Raw genomic sequence first — 27,745 nt, 5'->3', positions numbered from 1 at the left:
GGCCTTTTACTAGGCCCCTGCATTTCCATATAAATGGAATATAAAAAGTATTTTAAACTGCATTACAATGTTTCATATGTTATAAAAATAGAAATCCTTGCCTTGTACTCACTCTCCCTTAAAGAGAAAGCATTTACTATTTCATCATTAGGAATGATACTAGCTGTAGGTTCTTTGTAGATATCCTTTATCAGATTGAGGAAGTTCTGTTCTACTCCTGATTTCTTTAGACAGAGGGACATATGCAAAATTCTGAAGATAAGAAGGAGTATGGAACTTTCAAAATAAGAAGATAGCAGGAAGGGAAAAATGAAGGGGGGAAATCGGAGGGGGAGATGAACATGAGAGACTATGGACTCTGAGAAACAAACTGAGGGTTCTAGAGGGGAGGGGGGTGGGAGGATGGGTTAGCCTGGTGATGGGTATTAAAGAGAGCACGTATTGAATGGAGCACTGGGTGTTATACGCAAACAATGAATCATGGAACACTACATCAAAAACTAATGATGTACTGTATGGTGATTAACATAACATAATAATAAAAAAAATAAGATGATATGATAGGGAATGGCAAGGCATGAAAAATAAAGGAAGGTCTAATGCAAGAAGTTGTGCTAAGGAATCTGACTTCATGCTATCTTAAGATGACAGAGGCATTAACGCAGGGGTATGATACAATCAAATCTGTATTTTATAGAGATTCCTCTGACTCCAGGGAAGACACTGAAGACAAATTTGGAAACTTGCAGTTATGATATTGACTCTAGAAGTGGAAGAAAGATACTGATAGGAATGAAACAAAAGTTTTCCTTAAATAGACCTACAAATATAACATATCCTTTACAAGAAAATGTGCACAAAACAGATTCGAATTCAATTTCAACTTCAACTGAAGTTTAAACCCACTTGATAAGAAAGTCCCTGATATTTCTGACTTTCGAACAAAAATAATGTGCTGTAGCAAACATCTCAGTCAATGGTGAAAGTTTAATTTAAAATATTCCTTTAACACCAAGGATAACACAGGAAGATTGTGTAATAAGAGGAAACAGAAGAAGTAGAAATTGAAGGTCCAGGATTATAACCAGGTATATTCAAGGAATTTTTGTTTTCTACGACTCATTCAAAGCGTCACCTTCCCTTTTAGGTACTGTATTCCTCACCACCAAGGTGGAATTAACTTAGAACCTCTTCTGTATTTCCACTGAGAAATGCCTATTTCTTGCTAATAGCACATATCTCACTACTTTATCTTCAATATATTTGTCTCTCTTTTTTTTTTTTTTTTTTAAGATTTTTTATTTATCTGACAGAGAGAGACAGCGAGAGAGGGAACACAAGCAGGGGGAGTGGGAGAGGGAGAAGCAGGCTTCCCGCCGAGCAGGGAGCCCGATGCGGGGCTCGATCCCAGCACCCTGAGATCATGACCTGAGCTGAAGGCAGACTCTTAACGACTGAGCCACCCAGGCGCCCCAATATGTTTGCTTCTTCCAGTGGTCTAGGTTAGAAGCTCTCATCAGGTAGAATTATCACGTGAACTCCAAAGCCCCAGGTTCCTGGCACACGTAAACATTTAATTGTTCGATGAGGAACTGTATAAATGAAAAGATAAAATCTGTCATAGTTAACTGATTTTTTAAGTGCCAACTATTGAAATTAAGATTAACTAATTTTTAAGATGTAAGATATATATTTTTTGAAAGTCACCAACTGGATTTTAAAGAAATATACCAAAGCGGTTTTAGAAACAATACCAGGTTCCTTGTGCTGCCAGAAAAAAGAGTTGTGTGTGTGAGGTAGTGGGAGACTTACTTTCTGCAGTTTGCATTATTATTTCATCGAGCTCTTTTTCCAATCTCTCATAAATGTCTAGCCTTGCCTGATGCTCAGAGTTCCGTGATTGAAGTTCAGTAATGCGTTTTTCAGAAGAAGCTTGGAGACTGTAAAATTCTTTAGTTAAAACCTAACAGTGGAAGAAAAAAAATTGCAAAGGCAGAATTAAACAAGGTTAACAGTTAAGACAAATATGTGACACAAAAATACTTTCACATTTTTTCCCTTTTCTAATGATTTTAATATGAGGAGAAAGTAGCTCAATTGAGATGACTGAGGACATAAGATACATTTATTTCTAAGGCAAATAATTCATTCATCTGTAACTGAAAATTATGAAGCACGTTATTGTATGAAGTGAATAAAAAACAAATTTAAAACTTTGAAATAGTTATAGGAGTAAGATTAGCATTTACTTGTTAGAACTAAGAAAATGCAAGAGTGCCATACTTACCAGAAGGTCATTTATTTGGCCATTTTAGCCACTGGAGAAAGGCTTGCAGGCTTACAAAGCTGTGTGTAAAAATGATATACTCATCCTTCAGTTTTCCATCAGAGCTTATTTCATCTATGCTTACCATGGTTTTAATGAGATTTCTGGTTTCTTGAACAATTATAATTTCAAGGCAACAAATTAAAATGATAAATATGAAGTGCCACTTGGGGCAGTAACAAAAAATGCCTTTGTATAGAAAGGAAGGATTTTAAAAATTATAAAAAAAGAGATACGGAAATTGGGAGTTATTTTGTATAAGAACAAAAAATCCTACATTCTTCAATGGTGATACGTTGAAGGAATCACTACGATGATAATGTATTCACTAAAAAAATAGGAGATATTTCTAGTGGCACAGGAAATGTTTTAATGCTTAAATTACACTCCAATTATCTAGAAAGTTTACTAACTAGAACAGACTAAATTATGCAGTGGTATTACACTTGCTTCCCAATACAGCATAAGCAATGTAGTCCTTAGAAGCAACAGAATATTATGGTTAAGAATATGGGTTTGTAGCCAGAAAGCTTTGTATTTCAATGCTGGCTTTGACACTTACTAGTTGTGGATCTTAGGCCATTATTCTTTCTAGGCCTACCTCAAAACATTGTTGGAAGGATTACATAAGATGATATATTCGCAGGGCTTATTAGCACAGTGCCTAGAATACAAGTCTGTATGTAAGTCTGAAAAATACTATTACTACTGTAAGAATTACGAGAATGTTGTATTAAATGGCTCGCAGACATAGAGATCCACCTGCTTAATTGCTCAGAATTCTCTATAATGAAACAATTTTTAACACAACTTATTTTCTCTCATGACATAAAGTTCCCTTAACAAATGTATGTGATTGTATGCTTTCTATGATGTGGAAAAAGGAAAAGATGCAGATCTATTTCCAGGTTTTACAAACAGAAATTACAGTTTCCTTAACCTATTCTATCTTATTTTCCTTTAATGATTTCCATCAAAACTTCTCCCCAAAGTAAATTGAACATTATCCCCCACCTTCCACATTTACTCCTTTGGAGGATAAAGAAATAGTAACATGGGAATAATGATGATTATGATAATAATTATTATAAAGATGATGATGATGGGATGATTTTAGTATCCCTGATTGGATCAGAAAAAGAAAATTCATCTTTTAGTATTATTTCTTCTTTATTCTTGCCAGCTGGGAATATGTTCTCTAGAGACTTATTAATTCATTATAACTAAATTGCTAGTCAGTGAAATAATCTAGAGCTTTCGTATAATTTATTATATTGAGATGTAATTCATTAAGACTTTGGTGGCTGATGACAATAATTCCACAGTCAAAAGAGAGGATCAGTAAGGACACTGCTAAATGATTATTCTCACAGCACAGCTGATACTTTTCATCTGTACCCCACCTCCCTCAGTAAAAACACCACACAATGAAAAACTGCAGAAGTGGATATCTAAAGAGATAAACAATCAAAATGTTGAAGATGGGGTATTTATAAAGTATTATTTTAATTAGAGATTTTAAAAGTAGTATTAAATTGAGAGATACAATTTAAAATTCTCTCTTCATAACACAGAGGAGAGATCGCCAGAAACACCTAACACCTCTGTATTCTATGGTGGAGAATTCCCTTTTACTGTGGATTTGTCTGAGTGGTTGCTATAAATACATTTATTACTGTTTCTGAAAAGCCAAAGAAGATCTTGATTATTGGACCTATGGAAGGTTATCATATGAAAGATTCTTTAGGAAAAACCAATACATGAACATTTGAGTTCGAACATGAATGCATAAAATAGATCAGCAGCTGCTTTTAGAAATCCATTAGATACTAAGCTTTCACAGTGGATATTTCCTTCCTTTAAATAATAGAATGATAATACAAAACTATAGGTCAATAATTGCTTTAAAAAGAGATAAAAATATAAAGCCAGTGTTCTGGGAGCCTTTGCCAATTGATAAAGTACAATAAACTGTCTCCAAGCTGTAAATCAATGAGAATATTGGGTAAAAGACACAGAAAAGTATATAAATACAACAAACTTTAGCCTTCACAAATTTATTTCTCTCTAAATTCATTATAAAAAAGAACTGTTTTAGAAATACTTTCCAGTATTACAGAAAAATGGATTCGAACAATAGTACGGCAGTAACATTCATCAAACCATTCATTCATTCTTTAAGATTTTATTTATCCATTCATGAGAGACAGAGAGAGAGAGGCAGAGGCAGAGGGAGAAGCAGGCTCCCCGCGGAGTAGGGAGCCCGATGCGGGACACGATCCCAGGACCCCGGGATCATGACCTGAGCCAAAGGCAGACACTTAACCGACTGAGCCACCCAGGCGTCCCACACTCATTCATTATTTACTGAGCATCCACCATCAGCAAAGCACTGTGTTAGGTATTGGCGACACAATGATAAATGAACAGTCCCTGTCCCCTCAAGGCTCCCAGTTTAATGGAGGAAAAAATGTAAAGAAATTCCCCTAAAGCCTCAGTTTTATCAATCGGTTTTCAGAATCATAGTATGTTTTACAAAGGTGTTTCTCCATAACCTTTACACACAAAAAAACCCACAATAATTGCTAGTCAACTCATTCACTGACCAAGTGGGTAGGTCTATGGGAGAGTGGTTTTCATACTGCAAGTTGTAACCTAAGAGGTCATGAAATCAATATGGACTGCAACCATCTAAAATAGTAAAACAGAATGGTTCAGAAAACATCAGTACCATGTGTCGTAAAGTATTATTTAGTGAAATGTGTGTGTCAGAAGTACAGAGAAGGAAGTGCTTCCCTGTCTTCCTATCTATACCTCCCATCCCTCTTCTACCTGTCCTGAGACACACCCTCAAGCACAGACATCCAATTTGGGAAAAAACAAACAAACAAAAAACGAAAGGCATTTTGCTAGGAATTATGAAATTTGAACCATGGAAAATATGACTTGCAAAAGATGAATTTCAAATTAGAGCCGATCAAATACAGTCTAATCGAAAATGTTTGGGAGAATCTGCTGTTGCAGATTATGGCTACAGTAGGTTCCTGAAGAAGGTATTTGAAAAAGTTTTAAACGCTGAATACTGGTTTGCTTTAGAAGTATACACTATCCACAATTTTTACTTCTGTTTCTTTAAATACATATGTATTTAATATCATCTTTATTTTTTTTCCTAAGGCTTTATTTTCTGTGAGAACCTTTATCTTGTTAATCTTAGTTTTACCTATTAGAGTACTTTTCAGAAATGTAATCTCTGAGAGATTACTGTAACGAAAACTTACATCATTAGCTAATTAATCATGCTAATGACATTATTACATCTTTCAATTTTTTAAATGAGCACTTCCCACAAATCTGAAATATTCAGGAACATGACTACATGTAACCATAGAATATATGAATATAGCAAAAAAGTTAGTTTATAATATACTAACTGAAAATTGTTTAATTATCAACTATTTAAATAAATAAATTCCAATTTTTAGTGTAATAAATAATGCCATGATATATTCCATTAATATAAACCTTTATAAGCATCTCTTATTATTTCCTCAGGTAAAATTCCTTTAAAATTACTGTATCAATTTTTTTTTTTAAAGATTTTATTTATTTATTTGAGACAGAGAGAGTGGAGAGGGTGTGCACGAGCAGGGTGAAGGGCAGAGGGAGAAGCAGACTCCCCGCTGAGTGGGGAGCCTGATGTGGGGCTCAATGTGGGGCTCGATCCTGGGACTCCAGGATCATGACCTGAGCTGAAGGCAGCTGCTTAATGGACTGAGCCACCCAGGTGCCCCTACTGGATCGATTTTTTAAGGACTTTAACATAGGTCACCATATTGTCCTCCAGAAGAGATGTTCTGTTTTCTAACTGCTTAAGGTTTCCCTTTTAAGGGTACTCTTGCCAGCAGTTTGAAAACAACAGACCCATGTAAAAGTAGAAAAGAGTTTAAATTTACATTTCTGTAATGCTTAGGGAGAATACATGTTTTTGTCTATTTCTCGGCAATTTGCATGTCTTTTGTTGGAAACAGTTCATTCCTTCTTCCCACCTATTCTCTAGAAGAGGAAGGTATGTCCTTTTGATAAGAGATCTTTTAAAAGTAAGGAGACAAGCCTTTTCTCTTATATAACATGAATATTATTCTTCAGTCTTCATTTTGCCCTTTAATATTATTCAGACTTTTTTTTAAACACAGAAGCATTAAAGATTTTATTTTTCCTATATGATTTCTTCCCGTTTTTAATCAACAGATCAACAGAATTAATCCGCAAACTGACATAATATAAAATTTCATCTGTATTTACTTTTCTTTTAAGATTTTTAAAATTTTTATTTATTTGACAGCACAAGTAGGCAGAGCGGCAGGCAGAGGGAGAGGGAGAAGCAGGCTCCCCACTGAGCAGGGAGCCCGACTGGACTCAATCCAGGACCCTGGGATCATGACCTGAGTCGAAGGCAGTCGCTTAACCAACTGAGTCATCCAGGTGCCCCTGTATTTACTTTTAATAGTTTTACAGTTCTCTATTTACATTTAGCTAGGATCCATCTGAGTTCTACTTTGATATGCAGTGTGAAGCATATAAGTAACTATTTTCTCTAAATACTCAAATGATGATCACAGCATTATTTGTTGTCCAATCCACTTTTCCCCCGATTTGTAATATAACCTTTACAATGAATATTCTTTCTTTTTAACATTTTATTTATTTATTTGAGAGAGAGAGAATGAAAGAGAGCGGCACGAGAAGGGGGAGGGTCAGAGGGAGAAGCAGACTCCCTGCTGAGCAGGGAGCCTGATGCGGGACTCCATCCTGGGACTCCAGGATCATGACCTGAGCCGAAGGCAGTCGCTTAACCAACTGAGCCACCCAGGCGCCCCCAATGAATACATTCTTAAATTTATGTGATTATGGGTCTTGAGTTTGTACTTGATACCACTTATGGATGTTTTCTGGGTGGATTTTAATTGTTCTTGCCTCAGAATGAATTTTAAAATGTGATACATATTTCTTATTTCTTTTTAACAATCTTCTTCAAAAATTGATTATTCTTGGGGCACCTGGGTGGCTCAGTTGGTTGAGCGTCCACCTCTTGGTTTTGGCTCAGGTCATGATCTCAGTGTTGAAAGATTGAGCCCCACGCTCAGTGGGGAGTCTGCTTGAAGATTCTCCCCCTTTGCCCCTCCCACCATTTGCACACATGCTGTTTCTCTCTAATAAATAAGTAAATCTGAAAAATTGATAATCCTTTCTCTTCTACTTATACTACAAATTACTTTGTTCAGTTAAAAAAGAGCATGCTAGCATTTGATTAAAAATATATCACTTGATGAAAATAGAAAAATATTTAATATTGCATATTACCTTCCAGAAAGATGGTATTTCTCATATATTAGTGAAGTTGTATGCTTTTCTTGATATAGGCTCTGCACTATTCCAAGTAATTATATATTTTTAGTTGCTATGTGAATGAGATCTTTTTTTTTCTTTCTTTTTCCTAACAATTCTAGTCCTTTTTGTTACACATCTTTCTGAAATATACATATTTTGTGTGTGTGTGTGTGCACATGTACACATGCAGGGCAGTGCTAGGTCTTACAGGTAAAATAAAGCTCAATATGATCTTGACCTTGTACTTATTAAGCTTACATGTTAAGCTAATTTTATTACATTTTTAAATTATTTTTAAAAATTAAACTCTATGCCCAAAGTGAGGCTCTAACTCCTGACCCCGAGATCAAGAGTTGCATGTTCTACTGACTGAGCCAGCCAGGAGCCCCATGTTATGTTACCTTTTTTTTTTTTTTTTTAAGATTTTATTTTTTTATGAGAGAGAGAAAGGGAGGAGGGGGGAGAGTGTGTGAGCAGGGGTGGGGAGCAAAGGGGCATCTCCAAAAGATGGAGAGGGTGGGGAAAAGAATCTCAAGCAGACTACATGCTGAGCATGGAGTCCAACATGAAGCTCAATCTCACCAACCTGAGATCAGGACCTGAGCTGAAACCAAGAGTTGGACGCTTAGCCTACGGAGCCACCCAGGTGCCCCTGTTCTGCTAATTTTAAAAGAAAAGTCCGTATATGTACCTCTAATTTTTTCTGATATTTTTCACATTCCAACTGACACTGTGTGAGATTTCTTGCAGTTTCCTCTTGGATAAGTTGAACACGTTCACTTTCAAAAGATTTTAATTTACTTTGATGGAGATATTCTGTTACTTTGCTTTCTGTACTAAGTTGCAGTTCTCTGTACCTGAAAGAAGCAGAATGGTTATGAGACTCTACAGAAATCTCAATGATTTATATAAACATAAACATTACTTCTATCTTTTCTACACCCCCATATTATTATGTAGTTAATAACTTATATTTATACAGCAAAGCTTTTGTAAATAATTTAGAAAGGCATATGTATGGAAATATGCTAAGTCTGGAGAACAAAACATACTAACTAAACTACTTCTATTGCTCCCTTATTTTTATTCCTTCCATCCCCAAATAATTATTCCCTATTATTTTGTAAGACATTTAAAATAAAAAATAGTAAGAGCAAGTTTCAGTTATATTGCTTAAAATGATTTAATTTCTATACATTTCAAAGGCCTTCTTAAATCTATAGCTAAATTGATTCCAAGCTTGCTGTTTCTAAGTAATGTCAGATGGAGGATTGCAGGAAATATGCACAATGGACTGCAAATTCTTAGGATTTTTGTAAGATAAATTTTTAAGTTAGTAAATATATATATATTTGGATATTACAAGAAAACATAATGCACAGATTACCGAGATAAATATATAACAAGTAGTATATTACAACACAGATAAGGAATGTTTTCTTCATTCCATAGGTCTAAATAGTAATAAAACCCTTTCCATATATAAATCACCATCTATTATAAATTTGAAAATGCTTCAGGATGATTATGTTCTAGAGAGGAAAACACAGAAACATTATATTGTTTTAGGGGCCCATTATGAACCCAATATAATGCTAGATTATGTTATTAAAATTCATTTATTCAAATATTTATTCAGCTAGTCACTGTGCTAGGTAAATGTATATACAATGGCAGACAAAATGGTTTCCCTCCTCTTAAACAAGTTAGTTTTCTGGGGAAGATAGGCAAATAAACATGAAAATTCAATAGAGTATCCGCAAGTGCTTCAATAGGGTAGTCTCTAGGTTCAATGGGAACATAGAGGAAGGAGAGACATAATTTGGTTTGTATGGATGCGTGTGTGTGGTGGGGAGTGTATGAGGAGGTTTGGGGTGGGAAGTGCTGTAGAGAGAAGAAACAAAAGTATGTGTACAGCAGGGAAGCAGAGAGCACAGTCAATTTTATTCAGGGTATCTCATGTAACCTTACAACAACTCTATTAGGGATTTTTCAGATGAAGAACCAAAGGCTCAGAGATGTCAGAGAATTTCCCTAACAGGAAGAAGCTGCTAGTAAATTTCAGGTTGGGTGTCAAATCCAGACTCTACAGCAATGATCTTTCCATGACTATGTGATATTCTTAACTGACATTTCTGAGGTCAGATAAGCTTTTTAAAGGTCATTTCGCTATGTGACAGTAACAATAACATTCAAAGTACAATCAGAGAAGATATGCATTAGGTATTTGCTCTTGGCTACTTCACTCTTGATATTTTGTCTTTGATAAAAACATTTCACATTCAGATTGGTAGAAGTTCAATGTATATTGGTACACATGATTTAAGATATAGCAAGGCTTTCAGGTAAATGCCAGCTTGTGTGTTTAACTTTTTGGAAAGTCCTGCCAGTAATTATATATATGTATAACTTATACATATATATATACATATATATATATACACATATATGTGTATATATATATAAAACTTCCCACAATTTTATTTTAAAAATATTTTTATACAGATAAGCAAACATTGACAATATTTTTTTATTGAGACACAATATATACACTGTAAAATTAACCCTTAAAAATATATAATTCACTTTTTATAGTTTTTGGTATATTCACAAAGTTGTGCATCACCATTATCTAATTACAAAATGTTTCTATCACCCCAAGTAAGAAACTCGTGTTCATTTAGCAATCAATCCCTCTCCATCTCCCTCTCCCCCCAGGCCCTGGCAACCACTACTCTACTTTCTTACTGTATGGATTTGCTTACTCTGGACATTTCATATAAATGGAATCATATAATATGTGGCTTTTTGATGTTTTCAAGGTTCATCCATGTTGTACCATGAATTAGTACTCCATTCCTTTTTATGGCTGAATAATATTCCATTGCATGGATATACCATAATTTGTTTATCCATTCATCAGCTCTTGGACATATGGGTCGTTTCTACCTTTTTGGCTATTACAAATAATGTTACTATGAACATTTGTGTAGAAGTTTTCGTGTAAACATGTTTTTGTTTCTTTTAGTTATATACCCAGGAAAAGAATTGCTAGGTCAAATGGTCACTCTATTTTTTAACTTCTGAGGAACCACCAAACTGCTTTCCAATGTGGCTGGACTATTTTACATTCCCACCAGCAGTTATAAGGGTGCTGATTTCTCCACATCCTTATCAACACTTGCTATTGTCTGTTTTTCTTTTATTATAGCCATTCTCATGGGTGTGAAGTGGCAAAAAAAAATTATTTTACTCAAACATTTATTAATTCAGCATTTTACTGACATGAAAGTTTCCCTGGGGTAGGTTGTTTTATAAATATAAATGTATAAAACATGTGTGAAATCAATATCTATTTTGTATGCTACACTTAAGGAACACACTAGACTGCATTAGCAAAATAAATTCTAGATAAGTTATTTAGAAGGTAATATTGATCTTTAAAATTGCTTTGAAAAGGTTAAACTGTGAAGTTTGCCTTCTTATGGATTCAAGACATTGTTGGGTAATCAATGCCAACTCCAAATAGGAAATTACAGGCTCAGCTTTTAGCTCCACTTGTTCTTATTCATTACACAGCACTTGAAAGTTACTTTTAGCACTATTACTCTTCCCTATATTGAAAAGTTAAGTAATGATAGTTATCTCCTAGAAATCTGTGAAAACCACCTATTTCACAGACGTGCTGACCATAAGAAATGCTCTCAGGCTATGGCGAAGTAACTCCAAGTAGCATAGTATGTTCTGCAATGCTAAGAAATAACTGCAGGAGAAAGATCAACATGGCATTCAATCTCAGAAATGGAAGAACTCATCTGAACAAAAGCACTGCATAAAACACTAAATAACAACAGATTTTTGGTTTTTTTATAAATAAGATTTATTTATTTATTTTAGAGAGTCAAAGACAGAGCATGAGTGGAGGGGCAGAGGGAGAGGGAGAGTGAATTTCAAACAGACCCTGTGCTGAGTGAGCGTGGAACTGGAAGCCAGGCTTGATCTCATGATCCTGGAATCACAACCTGAACGGAAACCAAGAGTCCAATGCTAACCGACTCCGCCTCAATAACAACAGGTTTTTATAACAATACTTACATGAGCAGTCTTTATATATACACTATGGTGAAAGTCTTGCTCATTACACTCTGATTATTAAGCCAAGAAATGTATATGGTTTATTCCCAACTCTATCAACAAGGTTATCATTGGGTAAAAAGGTGAAGGACCTATATAATTTTTAACTGTTTATTTAATCTCAGTTTTTTTTTTTTATTCCAACAAGAAACAACAACTGATCTTTGAATTTTGTCCACAAAATGTTCATGGCTATCCCAATATTAAAACTGGATATTTAGATACCCAAGCAGATTATATTCAGGAGTGAAGTTCCTGTAATCACCAGGACCAGGAAGTGGTCCTTCCATTAAGAACTGTAAGAGCTGGTCCAATCTGGAAGGAAGGCAGTGCAGCAGTGGAGGCAAGGCATTTGTCGGGGTGCCAGAGGACAGCTATGTGTAGACAGAGCATAGGAAGTAAAACCTGCACAAGGAAGAACGGCAAAGAAGCTAAGCAGAGTAACAGGATTTCCAGTGACTGGCAAGGGGTCAGGGGATCTTTAGTAGTCAGGCATTAGGTAGATTAACTGAGAGAAAGGATTGAAAGGTTTCTGGGTCAACAGTGAAAACACTGTGGGACTCAGAAAAATACAAAATAGTCACAGTTGGACCACTACATCCTTTGTGTGAGGAGGATTATCTAATTCTAAATTTCAAAATCAATGGGGCAGAGGCTGCTGATAAACTTGCCACATGTAAAAGGAGTGCTTTGAAACAGAGATGCACCTGAGTCTCCAGATAGGAAGCCTTTGGTGGATTTTGCTGTGGGAAATTGGGAGTTGACGAGGGCTGACATCTCTAATCAACTGAGAATCAGTCTTACAAAGGTGGGCTACCAATCTCATTTTACTTTGCGGTCTGCAACTCCTCTTCCTCCTTATTCTTTTTTTTTTTGAAAGATTTTATCTACTCATGAGAGAGACCCCAGCAGACTCGTCACTGAGCTTGGAGCCCAACGCTGGTGGTGGTGGGGGGGGTGCCGCCAATCCCATGACCCCGAGATCACCACCTGAGCCGAAACCAAGAGTTGGTCGCTCAACCGAATGTGCCGCCCAGGGGCTCCTTCTTCCTTATTCTTTTTAAAGATTTTATTTACTTATTTGACAGAGAGAGACATAGAGAGAGAGGGAACACAAGCAGGGGGAGTGGGAGAGGGAGAAGCAGGCTTCCCGCTGAGCAAGGAGCACAATGCGGGGCTCGATCCTAGGACCCTGGGGTCACGACCTGAGCCGAAGGCAGACGCCCAACGACTGAGCCACCCAGGTGCCCCCCTTATTCTTTTAATAAGGCCTCACTGAGTTGATGTTCCTTTTCAAATTATTCATTTTGGTGAAGCTAATAACTAATCCACACCTCAACTAATCTGTGTGCCTGCTATTTCTAATTCCTATGGGATAAGGCTCATTTTTCATTCTTTTTACAGAGAATTTTGGTTGTGTTTCTAGACTTATACCACATGTATTTCTAAACTTGTATCACATGTTCAAAATGTCTCTGGATAAATTACTGAATAATTAACCAAACCCTAAGATTCACTTACTCCAACTAAGAATTGAGAAAAAAATCTGTTCATTTGGATTTTCTGCTTCTGTGGCTGAGAAAAACCTAGCTGTCTCAGGTTAAAGAAACAAAACCACTGAGTTTTTAATTATGTCTAAAGCTTTTTTTTTCTGGTTCTCAACACTATATATTTATCTGTATATTTATAGCTATAAATCTATATCTAACAGTACGTTAACTAGTATTCTACCAACTACATATTTAAAGCATACTCAGAGTGAGGCACAAGAAGACACAATACTTTCTTCAAAAGTGTATTTTTAATTTCTTCTTTTAAAATTGCTATCTTCTATAGGGCTAACTTCCCATTAACCAAAATATTTCATTCATCAACATCTAATTCATTTAAAAATACTTATTGGACACCTGTGTTAGGTATTACTTATTAGATACCAGTGAAACACAAACTGCATCACTACTCTTCAAGGAACTCACATTCTAATGGTGGGAGATAAACAAATGTAAGGTGATAACGCTAATAAATTCTAATAAAAATATGCAGAGTACGGGAACAGAGAATGATAGAGATAGTCGTGGTGCTATTTTAAAGACGTTGGGCAGCAGTCAGTTAAGTGTCTGCCTTTGGCTCAGGTCGTGATCCCAGTATCCTGGGATCGAGTCCTGCATCCGGCTCCCTGCTCAGCGGGAAGCCTGCTTCTCCCTCTGCCTGCCGCTCCCCCTGCTTGTGCTCTCTCTTCCTCTGACAAATAAGTAAATAAAATCTTTAAAAAAAAAAAAAAGGCCTTGGGCAGGGAAGGCATTTCTGTTAAGGTGATATTTAAGTAAAGACAAGTATATGAGGGTTTACTAAAACTTGTATTTTAGAACTTAACTAATTGGTAAGAAAACACCTGTGGGCCATGTATCATATTTAAGATTTATATAATATAGACACTTTTATTTAAGATTTTATTTATTTATTTATTTGACAGATTTTATTTATTTATTTAGAGACAAAGAGAGAGAGGGTCATGACCTCAGCCGAAGGCAGATGCTTAAGGACCGAGCCACCCAGGCACCCCTACACACATTTCTGTTTAAAGAGATACAATATCAAACATAGGAAGGCAAAAGTCCTTCACACTTATTTGAAACTTGGTAACTTAAACCAGTAGTTAAAATTATGTGCCAAAACTATACTAATGGATTTACTAGAGTCTAATATACATGCATTACATGAACTGCAACTAAAAGAAAGAGGACTGAATTTTTAACGAATGCACCAGTGGTATCAGGACGAGTGCAACTATTTTACAGGACTGGGAAACAGATACTTATTTGAACAAATAATTCTGTTATTATTTAACAAATAATTTTGAGGGGCACCTGGATGGCTCAGTGGGTTAAGTGTCTGGCTCCTGGTTTTGGCTCAGGTCATAATCTCATGAGTCCTGAGCTCGATGCTTGTGACATGTCAGACTCTGTGCTCAGTGGGGAGTCTGCTTGAAGATTCTCTCCCTGTGCTCTCCTCCCACTCGTGCACACTCTGTCGCTCTCAAATACATACATAAATCTTTTAAAACAAACAATTTTGATTCATTTTTATGCTGAGGTAATTATAAGCCACATAAGAATTTTCTTTTCACCATTTACAATGCGTCTTTTTTTAAAAAAGTCTCTTTAATGTTTGTACTGATTATATAATAATAGAAGAATATCATTCATAAGCTCGTAATAACTGCTGTTTATATCTTTATATCTTTCCTTCTTGTCTTCTCTGCACAAGTAAACATTTTCAAATTTATTTTCAATTCTGTAAGAAATTTATCAAATCCATTCTCAGGGTAAAAATTTCAAATATTACAAATAAAGATGAAAGGTCTCTTCATCACTACTCTCAACCTCATTTCTCCTTTTAGAGATAAACACTGTTATCAATTTTCTGTATATTTCTAAATTTTTTTTAAACAATGTGCATGTATTATACACAGAAGGATATATTGGTCTCTTTCTTTTTTTTTTAAAAATGGCATCATGTCACAAATACTCTGTAAATTCTTTTTTTCACTTACGAATATGTTTTGGGATCTTTCCCTGTCTGTACCTCGTTCCTTTCATTTGCTGCACAGGAGATCACTATGCAAACAGAATTATTTAATTAATTTCAATCCATTTATTTAATTCTAAGCTGATGAATATTCAGATTATTTCCAATTTTTTATTACACACAGTGCTTCCAAGACCATCCCAATAATGCCTCCCATGCACAAGTTTATGTTTCTCTGAGATACCATGAAATGGAATTGTTGAGTCAAAAGATTTTAAATTTTAGTAGATTCTGCCCAATTTTCCTCCCAAATAGCAATATAATTTTAAAATATTACCAGAAGTATATGAAATATGGCTTCTCTACATCCTCACCAATCTTTGATATTATATATAAAATGTTTATTATGCACATTATATATGTAAATCATACCTTCATACAGAATTTGCTATCCTTGTTTTTGCGGATATAACTTAAAAAGCTTTTACATTATTAAACCCCTTTCATAAGTATTATTATTGGCCCTGCAATTTTCCATTAAGTATTTCTCTATTGTTATTAGCCTCTCCCCAATTTCTTAACCTCATTTTTCACACCAAATAGTAGCACCCAGTTTATTCACCCATACAATGCAATGGGTTTTACTCTGAATAAAGTCTGAATTTTTGAACCAAAATATATCTTTGAAAGAATAAGGCCTTTACAATTGAGGGCTGCTCCAAGGACCGCTCTGAAGTAACCCTACTGAGCACTGCCAGGACGGTAGGGAGAAGTGTACGAGCCCCAAATGTGCCTGCTTTAATGGAGGATATTTTCATTTGGATCCATATATTCTGATGTGTTTCTTTAAAAAATATAAACTAGACTCATTACTTACGTACATATCTAGGCATGTATTATGGATATATCTAATATCACGTAAGGATATTTACATTAATACAAAAAGAAAAGAAAAAGTGTAAATTCTAAAAAATTGTTATTACTATAGGTAAAGATATCTGGGAAAGAGAAGCTGGAGAAAAAAGTTAGTTGTTTTTGTTACATGACTTCACTTAAAAATAATTTTCCTAAAGACAACTTGAAGTCTTTGAAATAGGCAAATTAAAAAATGAAACATTACTTTCGATATAAATAATTCTGTCTCAAATATATTTTACTTCTCACAATAAAGTGTTATTAGCCAAATAAGGGATAAAGTATGTATCATCAATGTCCACTAGAGTAAGTCTTAGCTGGTTTTTTAATATCCTGAAAATGTTTGAAAGATCTCTGATTCCAAGAATAGGCACTGGTGTTCTACCCTACCCAATCTACAATTTCTAATCGGTGCTTCACAAAAGCAAAAACAAAATAAAAGCAAAAAAAATCAACACCCCCCAAGCCCCTGAAGCAGACCAAAAAAAAAACCCAAACAAAAAACCTCAGAACAATGTATATTAGAGTATATATCTGAAATTGGTTTCTTTTCATTGATATTAAAATAGAAATGTTATTTTCGACATTTTATTTTTTTGCATTATTACCTGTTGTTTTGTCAAATGTTTTCTCTCAGTTTTTATCATCTTGATATCATCATACTTTAAAATATATACATTGATATTGAATGAAAACTATTTTTAATGAAAATTAGGAGAGCACTTAAGTTCAAAAACATGAATATAAAATTACAGAGAATCAGAGTTCTGATCTTTTCCTTTCAGTTGTGAAATTTTCTAAATTGAAGAGAAACCAAATAGAGGAGTTATAAAAACAACCATCAATGTTGCAACAATGGTTACTACAGGACAAGAGAAAGGAATTTAAGAGGTACTGGGGTATTTCTCCAAATGTTTCTGCCATTTCAATTTCTTCAACAAGTTCACTTCTCAGCTGTAAGACTACATCTGTCATTTCTGGCTTACAACTAATTCTTAAATGAATGTGAGAAATCTTTTTTTGCTGGGTTAAAAACGCTGAGTATGTTTAACAACTGCACCATGGATTTATAAGAATTTCAAGCATCCATTTAGAGTAATTCAATGCATCTATCATATCATGATCAAATAAAATATGTAATGTCATTAATAAATAATATGTAGTAATATCTGGCCATCTTATAAAGGCTGCAGGTATGTGAGGATAAAAGTACTTAAGTGAAATAAATGAGAAGAATGTTGCCTTAAAATAAATCAAAGCATGCATGAGATAAAATTAGAGTGAAATATTTTATAATAGTGTTTGAATGGATAGCTATTTTCCCTTATGTGGCAACGTGACAACACTTAAAATTCAGCTTGAATCATCCTCTGAACCAAGAGTATTTATTATATCAGTGCTTTACAGCACTCAAACTATTTCCTGCTGCCCTTAATATATACTGCAGAGTGTTGGGATGCATCTAAAAAAAGGTCAAAATATATAAAACAATCTAAAATAGTCATAAGAGCTCTGTATTTTCCTCTTGATTTTGCTGTGAACCTAAAAACTGCTCTTAAAAAAAAAAAGTCACAAGAAAAAGCACTTTTAGAGGATGTTTTTATGGAGTAATGTCAAGTATGAACAGTAGTGGGATGGAGGCTAATCATAGTTTTGTCTTATTTTTCCATAATATATAGTTCAAAGAAAGGAAATCAATTTACTACAGTTAACACACAAAGTACTGAACAAGACAAAAAGGGATGTAAAAGATACTTATTTAGACCAACTTCCTATTAGCAGGCAAATGCTATAAATCTTAACACAGATCTGTTCTGAGAATGGGCTACAGAATTCCACGAGGACTGTAGGAAACTCCTGAACAGGGATCTAGAAACCACAGTCCTAGGTCTTCAAACCCAGATGGCTGGTAATAGAGCTGGATCATCAGCAATAATTTTTTCTTTTCTAAGGGTGAGGATGACCCCTAAGCTTAATTTTATCTAGCCCAACCCCTTGTGGAACTTCTAAGAACTCTAGATGTCATGGCTCCATTTTAGACCTACTGAATCAAAATTCCTGAGGACAGACTTGGGGATGTTGAGTTCTGAGTGATTAGATGGGCTAATATAAGTAAAATGCTCACACAGTGCCTTGTACAATTAAAAACACAGAAGTCAGGGGTGCCTGGGTGGCTCAGTCGTTAAGCGTCTGCCTTCGGCTCAGGTCATGATCCCAGGGTCCTGGGATCGAGCCCCGCATCGGGCTCCCTGCTCAGCGGGGAGTCTGCTTCTCCCTCTCCCTCTCCCCCTGCTTGTGCTCCCTCTCTCGCTGTGTCTCTCTCTGTCAAATAAATAAAAATCTTTAAAAAACAAAACAAAACAAAACAGAAGTTACTTGAGCGCTAGAATGTTGTTTAATGCATCTTTGGATTCTTAGGATTTATATATCATCTGGTATATCATAAGCTTTTAATGAATATTTACTGAATTAAAGAATGGAGTCCTATGAACCATTTTTAGATGTTATACAATTTAAATTACTAAATAGGTTCAAGCCTGGGTAAAAAACACTAAAGTATCATAAATTAATTTGATGAGGGGCAATCTTTTCTGAAGTATGACAAAACCAGTGAATTAACATGATTACTTCCAGGATTAGGTGTCAGCGTAAGATGAGAACAAATTACAGGGAGTGAAGAAAAAATAAACCAAAATGATTATAGGACAGGTATGGAGCTACAAAAAAGATTAAAGTTTCTAAAAATGTATAGTTTGGTTAATGACTAAGGTGTAGAAGAAGAAATGACAACATCTAAAAACATTTTAAATACAGAAATGCAAAAGAGGAAGCAAAGTTAGTATGATATGATGGTGTGAAATATCTAAGCTCTGTAATGAGTTAAAGTAGTTGCAAAATGTACACACAATTTTAGGAATGTAAGTGCAATTCACTAGCCTACCCACAAGAATGTAATGAAATCTATCATGAGGGCATATAAATAAAACAGAAATGAAGAAGAAAAACATAAGACAATAATGAGAAGAACTAAATCACTTTGTTAGGTATACTTCCCTATCTTTAAATGACTAAATAACTACTTACTAGTTTTTCTGTAAACCACTATTTGAGGTTTTTAAACAAGCAGATATAAAATGTAATATTATGCCAGTTTACAGTTAACACATCATGTTATAATCAATTTTTATTTTCTACAGCTATTTATCAAATGAGAAAGCTTATAAAATTCCAGAAAATGTCTATATCCCTAGGTATCTATTTAACAATGTTTATGGCTATAAATTTTATTCAGAATAAAAATGAAATAATAAATATAATAAAAGAAACTCAATAAATATTAATTTAATAAAAAAATAAACATTTTAAGAACCTCCAACTATTGGGGCACCTGGGTGGCTCAGTTGGTTAAGCGGCTGCCTTCAGCTCAGGTCATGATCCTGGGGTCCTGGGATCGAGCCCCATGTCCGGCTCCCTGCTCAGCGGAGAGCCTGCTTCTAACCCTCTCCCTCTGCCTGCCACTCTGCCTACTTGTGCTATCTGTCGAATAAATAAATAAAAAATCTTAAAAAAAAAAAAAAGAACCTCCAACTATTATTTTGAAGAAATGCCTTTTCTTAAATATTTTCTTAGCCCTTACTCTTCTCCCTATACTTTCCCTGTGCTTCCCCATCCCAGAAAGCGTTGCTCCTCCTCTCCAGGCTGGTAGAAAGTTGGGTGCTTTTATTATTGCCCTGCCTCCTCTTCCTCTTCTCTCACTTGCTTTTGTAACCAAGACCCAAAGAAGTGGCTGTGAGAGGCTTGTGATCAAACGTCAGAGATGAACCCTGGAGGCATTTACGAAGAGAAACGTGAATTGGCATGACTTGTCAGCCTGTGTAGAGACCAACACAAAGGAAAAGAGCCTAACATTTTGGTGCCTTCGGTTTATATTTGCTTTCCATGTATATTTACTTTTTTTTCAATTAACCATCTTCAAAACTCTAACACAGAATTTAGTATTATGCTTTTTTTAGAGATAAACTGAGACTCAGAAAAGTTAATGATGTGCCCAAGTAAGTAGCAGTGCTGGAATCTGCATCCAAGACTGCCTCAAATTTCTGGGCTCTTACACTTCAACATATTGTATCCAAGAGAGAAAAAAACATTTTTAAAAAGTTAAAATAAAGCATGTGCCAAAAACATACACACAATGTTCAGTGACACACCACTGGCAGAGACAATGTAAAGGAGAAACAGACTAGAGACAAAGAACACGACTGAAAGGTGAACAAAGAAGAAGAAAACCAGTCCAGGCTCTCCAGAAAAAGAATAAAAAACACAAAGGCTCTACATGGGCAGAGGAAAAGCTGTGTTTTAGGTCAGAGGTTTATGGAGGGTTGAAGGTCATTAAGGGTGTTAAGGTTGTCACAGAAGGAAGTCGAGAGAGACGATATTTCCCTTTGCTTTGGCTCTGTGTCTTACCGATACTTAAAGAGTTGGGAGTGAACAGAAGATAAGGCTTTTCCTTCAAAATTATCCTTAAGACAAAAAAGGTGTCACTTTTTTGAGTTCTTATAAAATCTCTCTCACTGAGTATTCTCTCAACTACTTTATCTCAAAATATAAAATACTATTTAGGGAAGACAAATTGGCTTGCCAAAACCATAATCAGTGCAAATTTTGAATGCTGATATTGTTCATTTGAAGGAATCTATAAACATGAAAACAAAGACATTTAACACAGGTTTAACAAATATTTCTAGGATGCAGCTTCACAACTACACTGAAAACGGGTTTAGAGATTTTAAAAAAAGATATCTAAATCAATCACATTTTGAAGATCGCAAACATGCCAACAGAAGAAAGAGAAAAAAAAATTTTCCCCCAATTATTTGAATGGATACTTGTGCCTAAAGATAAAAATGCAGTGACAGTATTATCCAGGGATTCAAACAGTAAAAAAATTAAAAAAGCAGTAAAGGTGATGTGTTTTGGAAAACTGTGTATGTAGGATAATTCAGAAAGTGCCTCAGGTGATCGTGAAGGTTCATGTGATGAGACTGAAGAGTATTTGTTTACATAATGTAATTTTAGATGTTTACATATAGCTATATTAAACAAGGATCCTGAAGCCAGATGTGTGGGTTCAAATTCTACACCTGCCCCTTACTACCTGTCTGTCTCAGTTTCCCTATCTATAACATGTGAATAATAACAACCTCTGGTACAGTAAATAGTACTGTGTTAGTGGCTGCTGAATAAAATTAAATATTCGAGATTGCCAAATCCTTAAAAAAAATAATAAAAAAAAAAGCCTGTTGTGGGAAAAATGACAGGTGACCTTACATGCTCTCCCGGCCAAGCAGTTCCATTTTTCAGTCTGGCCAAGAAGTCTCATCATGTTTCATGTTTTCCTATGAACGGTGGCATGTTCTAATTGTTTAAAATATGGACATTTTGGAAGCACAGAGTTTTGTTTTTCCTCCAGTCAGTGGAATGTTAACAACTTAACCTTACAGAGAAATAGAACTAAGTCTTCAAAGTCAGAAGACTTTACTGAGCCAAAGAGATAAATGAGAAAATCACTGCTGATATCCAGGAAGGAATCTATAAATGGTGACCTATCTACTCAGGTTTGTGAATGGTTGTAGAGAAAGAGATTGATAACTGCTTAGTGACCACTGCTACTTAATTTAAGCTGCTGAAAAGCCGGCATAAATGCTTTAGATAAATGGGTCAGCAAACTTTTTCCATAAAGGGTCAGAGAGTAAAAATTTTAGGCTTTGCAGGCCATATGGTCTCTGTTGCAACAACCCACCTAAGCAATTGTTAGCACAAAAGCAGGCATGTGTAATATATAAACCAAAGGGTGTAGTTGTGTTCCAATAAAACTTTATTCATGGACACTAACATTTGGATTTAATATAATTTTCATGTGCTATAACATATTATTCTTTAGATTTTTTTTGTAATAATTAAAAAATATAAAAACCCTCTTAGCTTGCAGGTTGCAGAAAAACAGATGGCAGGCTGGATTTGGTCTGCCTCTGGTTTGAATTGTCAACTTATGATTTGAATTAAGAGAAGCTGTAGAATATTACCGACAGCATGCTGACCAAGGCCATGACCTGGCTCTTACTGCTGCTTAGAATAAACTTGTTCAAATCTATTAGACCATTATATTCTCTGTAGTGATTGTTCCAAAAGTCATCTTTTATGAAGGCTCTCAGATCATTCAGAGCCCAATCATTCTCATTTGATGACTTTTGTCTTTACTAAGATCGGTATCTATCCAGCAAAAGCTTTTTCTGGTTCCCTCGTCTCTACCTCAAAAGTTCGTTTTACCCTAATTTTCTTTCTTTTCCAACACTCCTATCTGATAACGTTCCTTCTCTGGTTCAAGATCACAGTTCTCCATTTAACCTTTTAATATTAAAACACTTTAACTTCCTCAGTGATCACTTCCTGATTACATTTTCAAGTGTTTCCTTTTCAAAGTGCCTCTCTTCTGCTCACAAACATGCTTAGTGCTCCTGGGTCCGAAAGAAGGGAAAAAAGCTCAACTTTCACCTAACTCTGTCATCCGCTTAAGCTAATGATTCCACCCCCTCTCCCATTTGTTTACAGTTGCTGCTTCTGTACCTTCACAACTTAACCTCTTAGAAGCTAGTTTCCACTTCCAAATGTCATCTGAAAATAGAAATCTTAACTTTTCAATGACTTTTTGGTCTGGCCCTACCATCGCTGCCATAGAAGTAGAGAAACAGATTTGAATATTGGCACAACCATCCACTGCTATTCCTTTTTTCCCCACTTAAAAGCTTTATTGGGATATGAGGTACACATGTAAAATTCACTACTTTTACATGTGCAGGTCTATGAATTTTGACAAATGTCTACAGTCATGTAACCATAACCACCATCATGATGCACAGCATTTCCATCATCCCAAATTTTCTGTGCTGCTTTGAAGTCAATTCTGTCATCCTACCTCCGGCTCCTGGCAACCTCTGATATGCTTTGTCATTAGTTTTACCTCTTCTAGAATGTCACATAAATGGAATCAAACAGTATGTAGTCTTTTGAATCTGCCTTCATTCATTTAACAAAGTACATTTTAAAAGATTAACCATGTTGTTGCACATAGTAATTCGTTCTTGATTGCTGAGTAGTAGTCCATGGTGATATGTAGGTGCCAAAATTTGTTCATTCATTCACTAGCTGATGTACATTGGGTTGTTTTCAGTTTTGAGCCATTATGAATAAAGCTGCTAAAGCAGTTTTGTACAATTCCTGTGTGGACATGTTTTTCTCTTGGGTAAGTAACTTGAAGCAGAATTGCTGGATCATACAGTAAGTGTGTATTTATGAGAAACTACCAAACTGCTTTCCAAAGTGATTGTACAAATTATGCATTTATATCAGCAATGGATGGTCCACCAGTTGCCCCATAATCTTGACAACATCTGGTAATATCAGTCTTTTAAAATCTAGTCATTATGGGGTTGTAGTAGTATCTAATTGTGATTTTAGTTTCATTTTCCTGATGATTAATAATGATATTGGGCATTTTTTCTTTTGTAAAATATTCAAACCCTCAGCCATTAAAAATTTTTTTTAAAGCGGGCAGTTTGTCTTCTTATGTTTTAAGACATATTTATTATTTGTGTTTGGCAGATATTTTCAAGCCTGTGGCTTGTCTTTTCCTTTCTTATCAGAAGAACAACATTTTCTTATTTTGATGAAGTCCAATGTAACAAGTTTTTTTCTTTACGGTTCATGCTCTTTGTGTCCTATTTATATAATCTTTGATCAACCAAAGGTTACTAAGATTTTCTCTTATGCCTTTTCTAGTTTTCTAGTGTTATATCTTATATTTAGATCTATAAATGATTACAAATTAATTTTTGTATTTTGTGTGAGGTAAGGGTTGAGGTTCCATTTCTTGCATATGGATATAAAAATATTCCAGCATGTTGGATTCAACAATTCCTTGTTGAATTATCCTGGCACTTTCATTCTTAAAAATTGTTTTGGATATTCTGGTCCTGTGAATTTCCATGCATATTTTAAGTTAGTTTGTCAATTCAACAACAACAAAAAACCCCACAACAAAACAAACAAAAAAACTTGCGGAGTTTTTCATCAGGATTGCACTGAATCTGTTAATCAGTTTGGGCACAATTGATACTTTACCAATACTGAGTGTTCCAATCTATAAACATGATTTCTCTAATTTAGGTTGGCCTTACTTTTTCTCAGCAATATTTACGATTTTTCAGTGTATAACTTGTGCTTGCTTTTTATCTGTTAATATTGTCTTTAAAAGTTTTAATATTTTTGATACTACTACAAATGATATTTTTAAGAACTTTCACTTTACAATTTTCAACTGCTTATTGCTAGTATGCAGAAATACAATTGCCTTCTTTCATAATGACCCTATATCCTGCAATCTTGCTGAAGTCACTCATCAGTTTTAGTAGTATGCTTGTAGATTCCAGCTAAGACATTTTAAGAAAACAACCCCTTAATTTCCTCATTAAAAAAATAGCATCTGTGAAAAATAAAATTGAGAATAGAATAAAATTACTCAAAGAAGGAAAATAAAACCCTTAAAATACTTAGCACAGTATCTGACCCACAGCAAATATTCAGTACTTATTATTTCTTCCCAAATCTCAGAGTTCTTACTATAAGTTTAAGCAATCTGGACATATACTAAATCTTTATGTCCTAGGCCTGATCTTCAACCAGGCTTGAGATCCTTATTTGCATTTTTATATGTGAATGGTGCTTTAAAATTCAAGTCCTAAATCAAAATCATAACCTTCATTCACCCATGAATCACTTCTGCTTTCTGAAGAAATGATTATTCTTTTGAGTTGTCATCTCAACTACTCAGTAAATTCTGTAGGAATCACTAATAACTCTCCAAAGACACACTCAAATCTAGTCAGTTATCAAATCTTGTAATAACCACAATAGCTAATATTTAATGCTTATGTGACAAACACTATATCAAACAGTCATTTGGTCCTCACAACAATTATATTAGTTACTATTATTATCTTTATTTTATACATGAGGAAACTGAGGCACATAGAGGCTAAAAAACTTTCCTAAAGTCAAGCACCTAGTAACAAAAGAGCCAGTACCATAACCTAGGCAATATACTTCCAGGAAAAGTAATCTTTTTTTTTTTTTTTAAAGATTTTATTTATTTATTTGACAGAGAGAGAGAGGGAGTGAGCATAAGCAGGGGGAGTGGCAGGCAGAGGGAGAGGGAGAAGCAGACTCCCCGCTGAGCAGGGAGCCCGATGTGGGGCTCTATCCCAGGACCCTGGGATCATGACCTGAGCCGAAAGCAGAAGCTCAACCGGCTGAGCCACCCAGGTACCCCCAGGAAAAGTAATCTTAAATTATATTGCCTCTAATGCATGCAGACTGTAGATTCCCCTTGTTTGTGATGATAGTGGGATTGAGTGCTATTACGCGATATTTAGGGAAATCTACAAAATGTATAACGCTTCATTAAAATAAGCATCCCTCACACCAAGATGTTCCTGAAAAGACAGGTAGAAAGGGGTCAGTAGCAAATGGGAAATATGATTATGTTAATAGCTGGGCTTATAGTGAAAACCCCAATTCAGAGGTCTCTGGTAGACAGGGATAGAGAATGTGATAGGTTTAAGAGAGCCTGTTAAGCCCCAATCCCATCTTAACACCGGTTGGCTCCTGGAGACTACATTAGAGTATACATATTGCAGAAGACTGAAAAGACTGGAACAAAACCTTCTGTTTTGTTCCAGTCACAACAAGGTGTACTCATGATTGTGACTTTTCAGTTAGAGACTACCCAACTAGAAACTTGGCCCAAACTATGTCTTGGAATATGGCCCAAACATACCATTTTTTTTTTCTATGAGAGGGGGTGGGTGAGTACAGAGGGGGCAGCAAAAGATCCATCATTCATCATCCCATAGTTGTATTTCTAAAACCAAATCTCCCATCTATTCCCTATGCCATCATACCAGTTGAGGCCACTGTTACTTACCTCTCATCTAGACATTAGGAACTCCTGTTCAGGGTATCTTATATTACCCTGAATCTATATCATATATTACTACCAAGTTAACTCTCTGGGATCTTTGACATGATTTTTATCATGTCACCTCTTATTTCTCACTGGAATAAGTATCAGTTCTTTTTTCCTGACATTCCAGGCCTACCAAAATATGAAACCATACCTCCCTACTTGTACACTCCAAATCAGCTGACTGAATTATCTGCTGCTTCCTGACAATCCTTTAATTTTTTTGCCTCCTATATTTAGGTTTATGAAGTTTTTGGAATGTTCTTCTCTCAGATCTGTGTATCAAATGGTTGAAACAGAAAAAGGGAATTAAGAGTACACTTATCATGATGAGCACTGAGTAATATATAGAATTGTTGAATCATTCTGTTGTACACCTGAAATATAACACTGTATTGTTAATTATACTTCAACTTAAAAAATATTAAAATTCATACCTCAAATGCTTGTATCATATACCACCTGCTCTAAAAGGTCATTCCTGATACTCCCTTAACATAGATAGAGACATTTATAGATCAGTATGGACACTGCAAGACATAATAACATTTTGCTTTAAAATACAAATACGTATCCATGTTTATTCTTTCAGCTCTTTGGAAACAGAAATTTTTTTTATTCTTCTACAGTATCATGAACAAAGGTTCAATGAATTTTGAGTTGAATAACTTCTAGCTCATGATAGGGAAAATTTAGAGAGATGTTTTAGTTCCTGTTACTCTTATCATAGTCCAACCCCCATCAAGGAGAAATCTGAACACAATACATATTTTTCTCTATAATCTCTGAAACTATGGGAGAGCTAGGTTTCCTTGTTGCCTTTTGATATAGTTCATAAAGTGCAGAGTTCATAATGTTGGCTCTCATAATAAAAGGAAATTAGGCAAGCAATGTTAAACATTTGGAATTCATAGGAAGGAAACCTTAGGTTCATCTACCCATTAATGAATGAAGGAAAGCAGGGAAAGGTTCATAGAACTGAGCTACAGAGTCAATTCTGACAGGGAAGTCAGTCATGGTAATTGATTTCCATTAGGTTCAGCTATAAAATGATAAAGGAAAGTCAGCTTATCTATATGGAATTTTACTTTAGGTACAGTTATGTAGGTACAAATCTATATTCAGATCATATCTACAGTTAAAAATTCATAAGTGTTTATAAAATTAAATCATAATTAAAAAAAAATAAAATTCAGAGGGGTGCCTGGCTGGCTCAGTCGGTGGAGCATGTGACCCTTGATCTTGGGGTTGTGAGTCTGAGCCCCACATTGGGTGTAAAGATTACTTAAAAATAAAATCTTAAAAAAATAAAATTCATAAAAAGAAAAAAGTTAGGTATATTTTTCACAGTCCTACCAAATGAACCCCAAGAAGTA

The 27,745-nt window shown here is 35.1% G+C and overlaps 1 protein-coding gene across 1 annotated transcript in view; it reads right to left on the bottom strand.

Annotated features, from left to right (window-relative positions):
* Positions 1 to 27,745, bottom strand: part of PIBF1 (progesterone immunomodulatory binding factor 1) — a 209,400-nt gene that overhangs the window by 95,294 nt on the left and 86,361 nt on the right. The window contains exons 11-12 of the mRNA XM_081815019.1: positions 8,409 to 8,574; positions 1,813 to 1,963 (exon numbers count right to left, since the gene is read on the bottom strand). Coding sequence (XP_081671145.1) covers positions 1,813 to 1,963; positions 8,409 to 8,574 — 317 coding nt within the window. The remainder of the gene's footprint in view (positions 1 to 1,812; positions 1,964 to 8,408; positions 8,575 to 27,745) is intronic.

Source organism: Leptonychotes weddellii, chromosome 3, assembly GCF_054177405.1.
Source record: "Leptonychotes weddellii isolate Sample4059 chromosome 3, ASM5417740v2, whole genome shotgun sequence".
In the NCBI taxonomy this organism is placed as follows: domain Eukaryota; kingdom Metazoa; phylum Chordata; class Mammalia; order Carnivora; family Phocidae; genus Leptonychotes; species Leptonychotes weddellii.
This window is presented reverse-complemented; position numbering and strand designations above follow the sequence as displayed.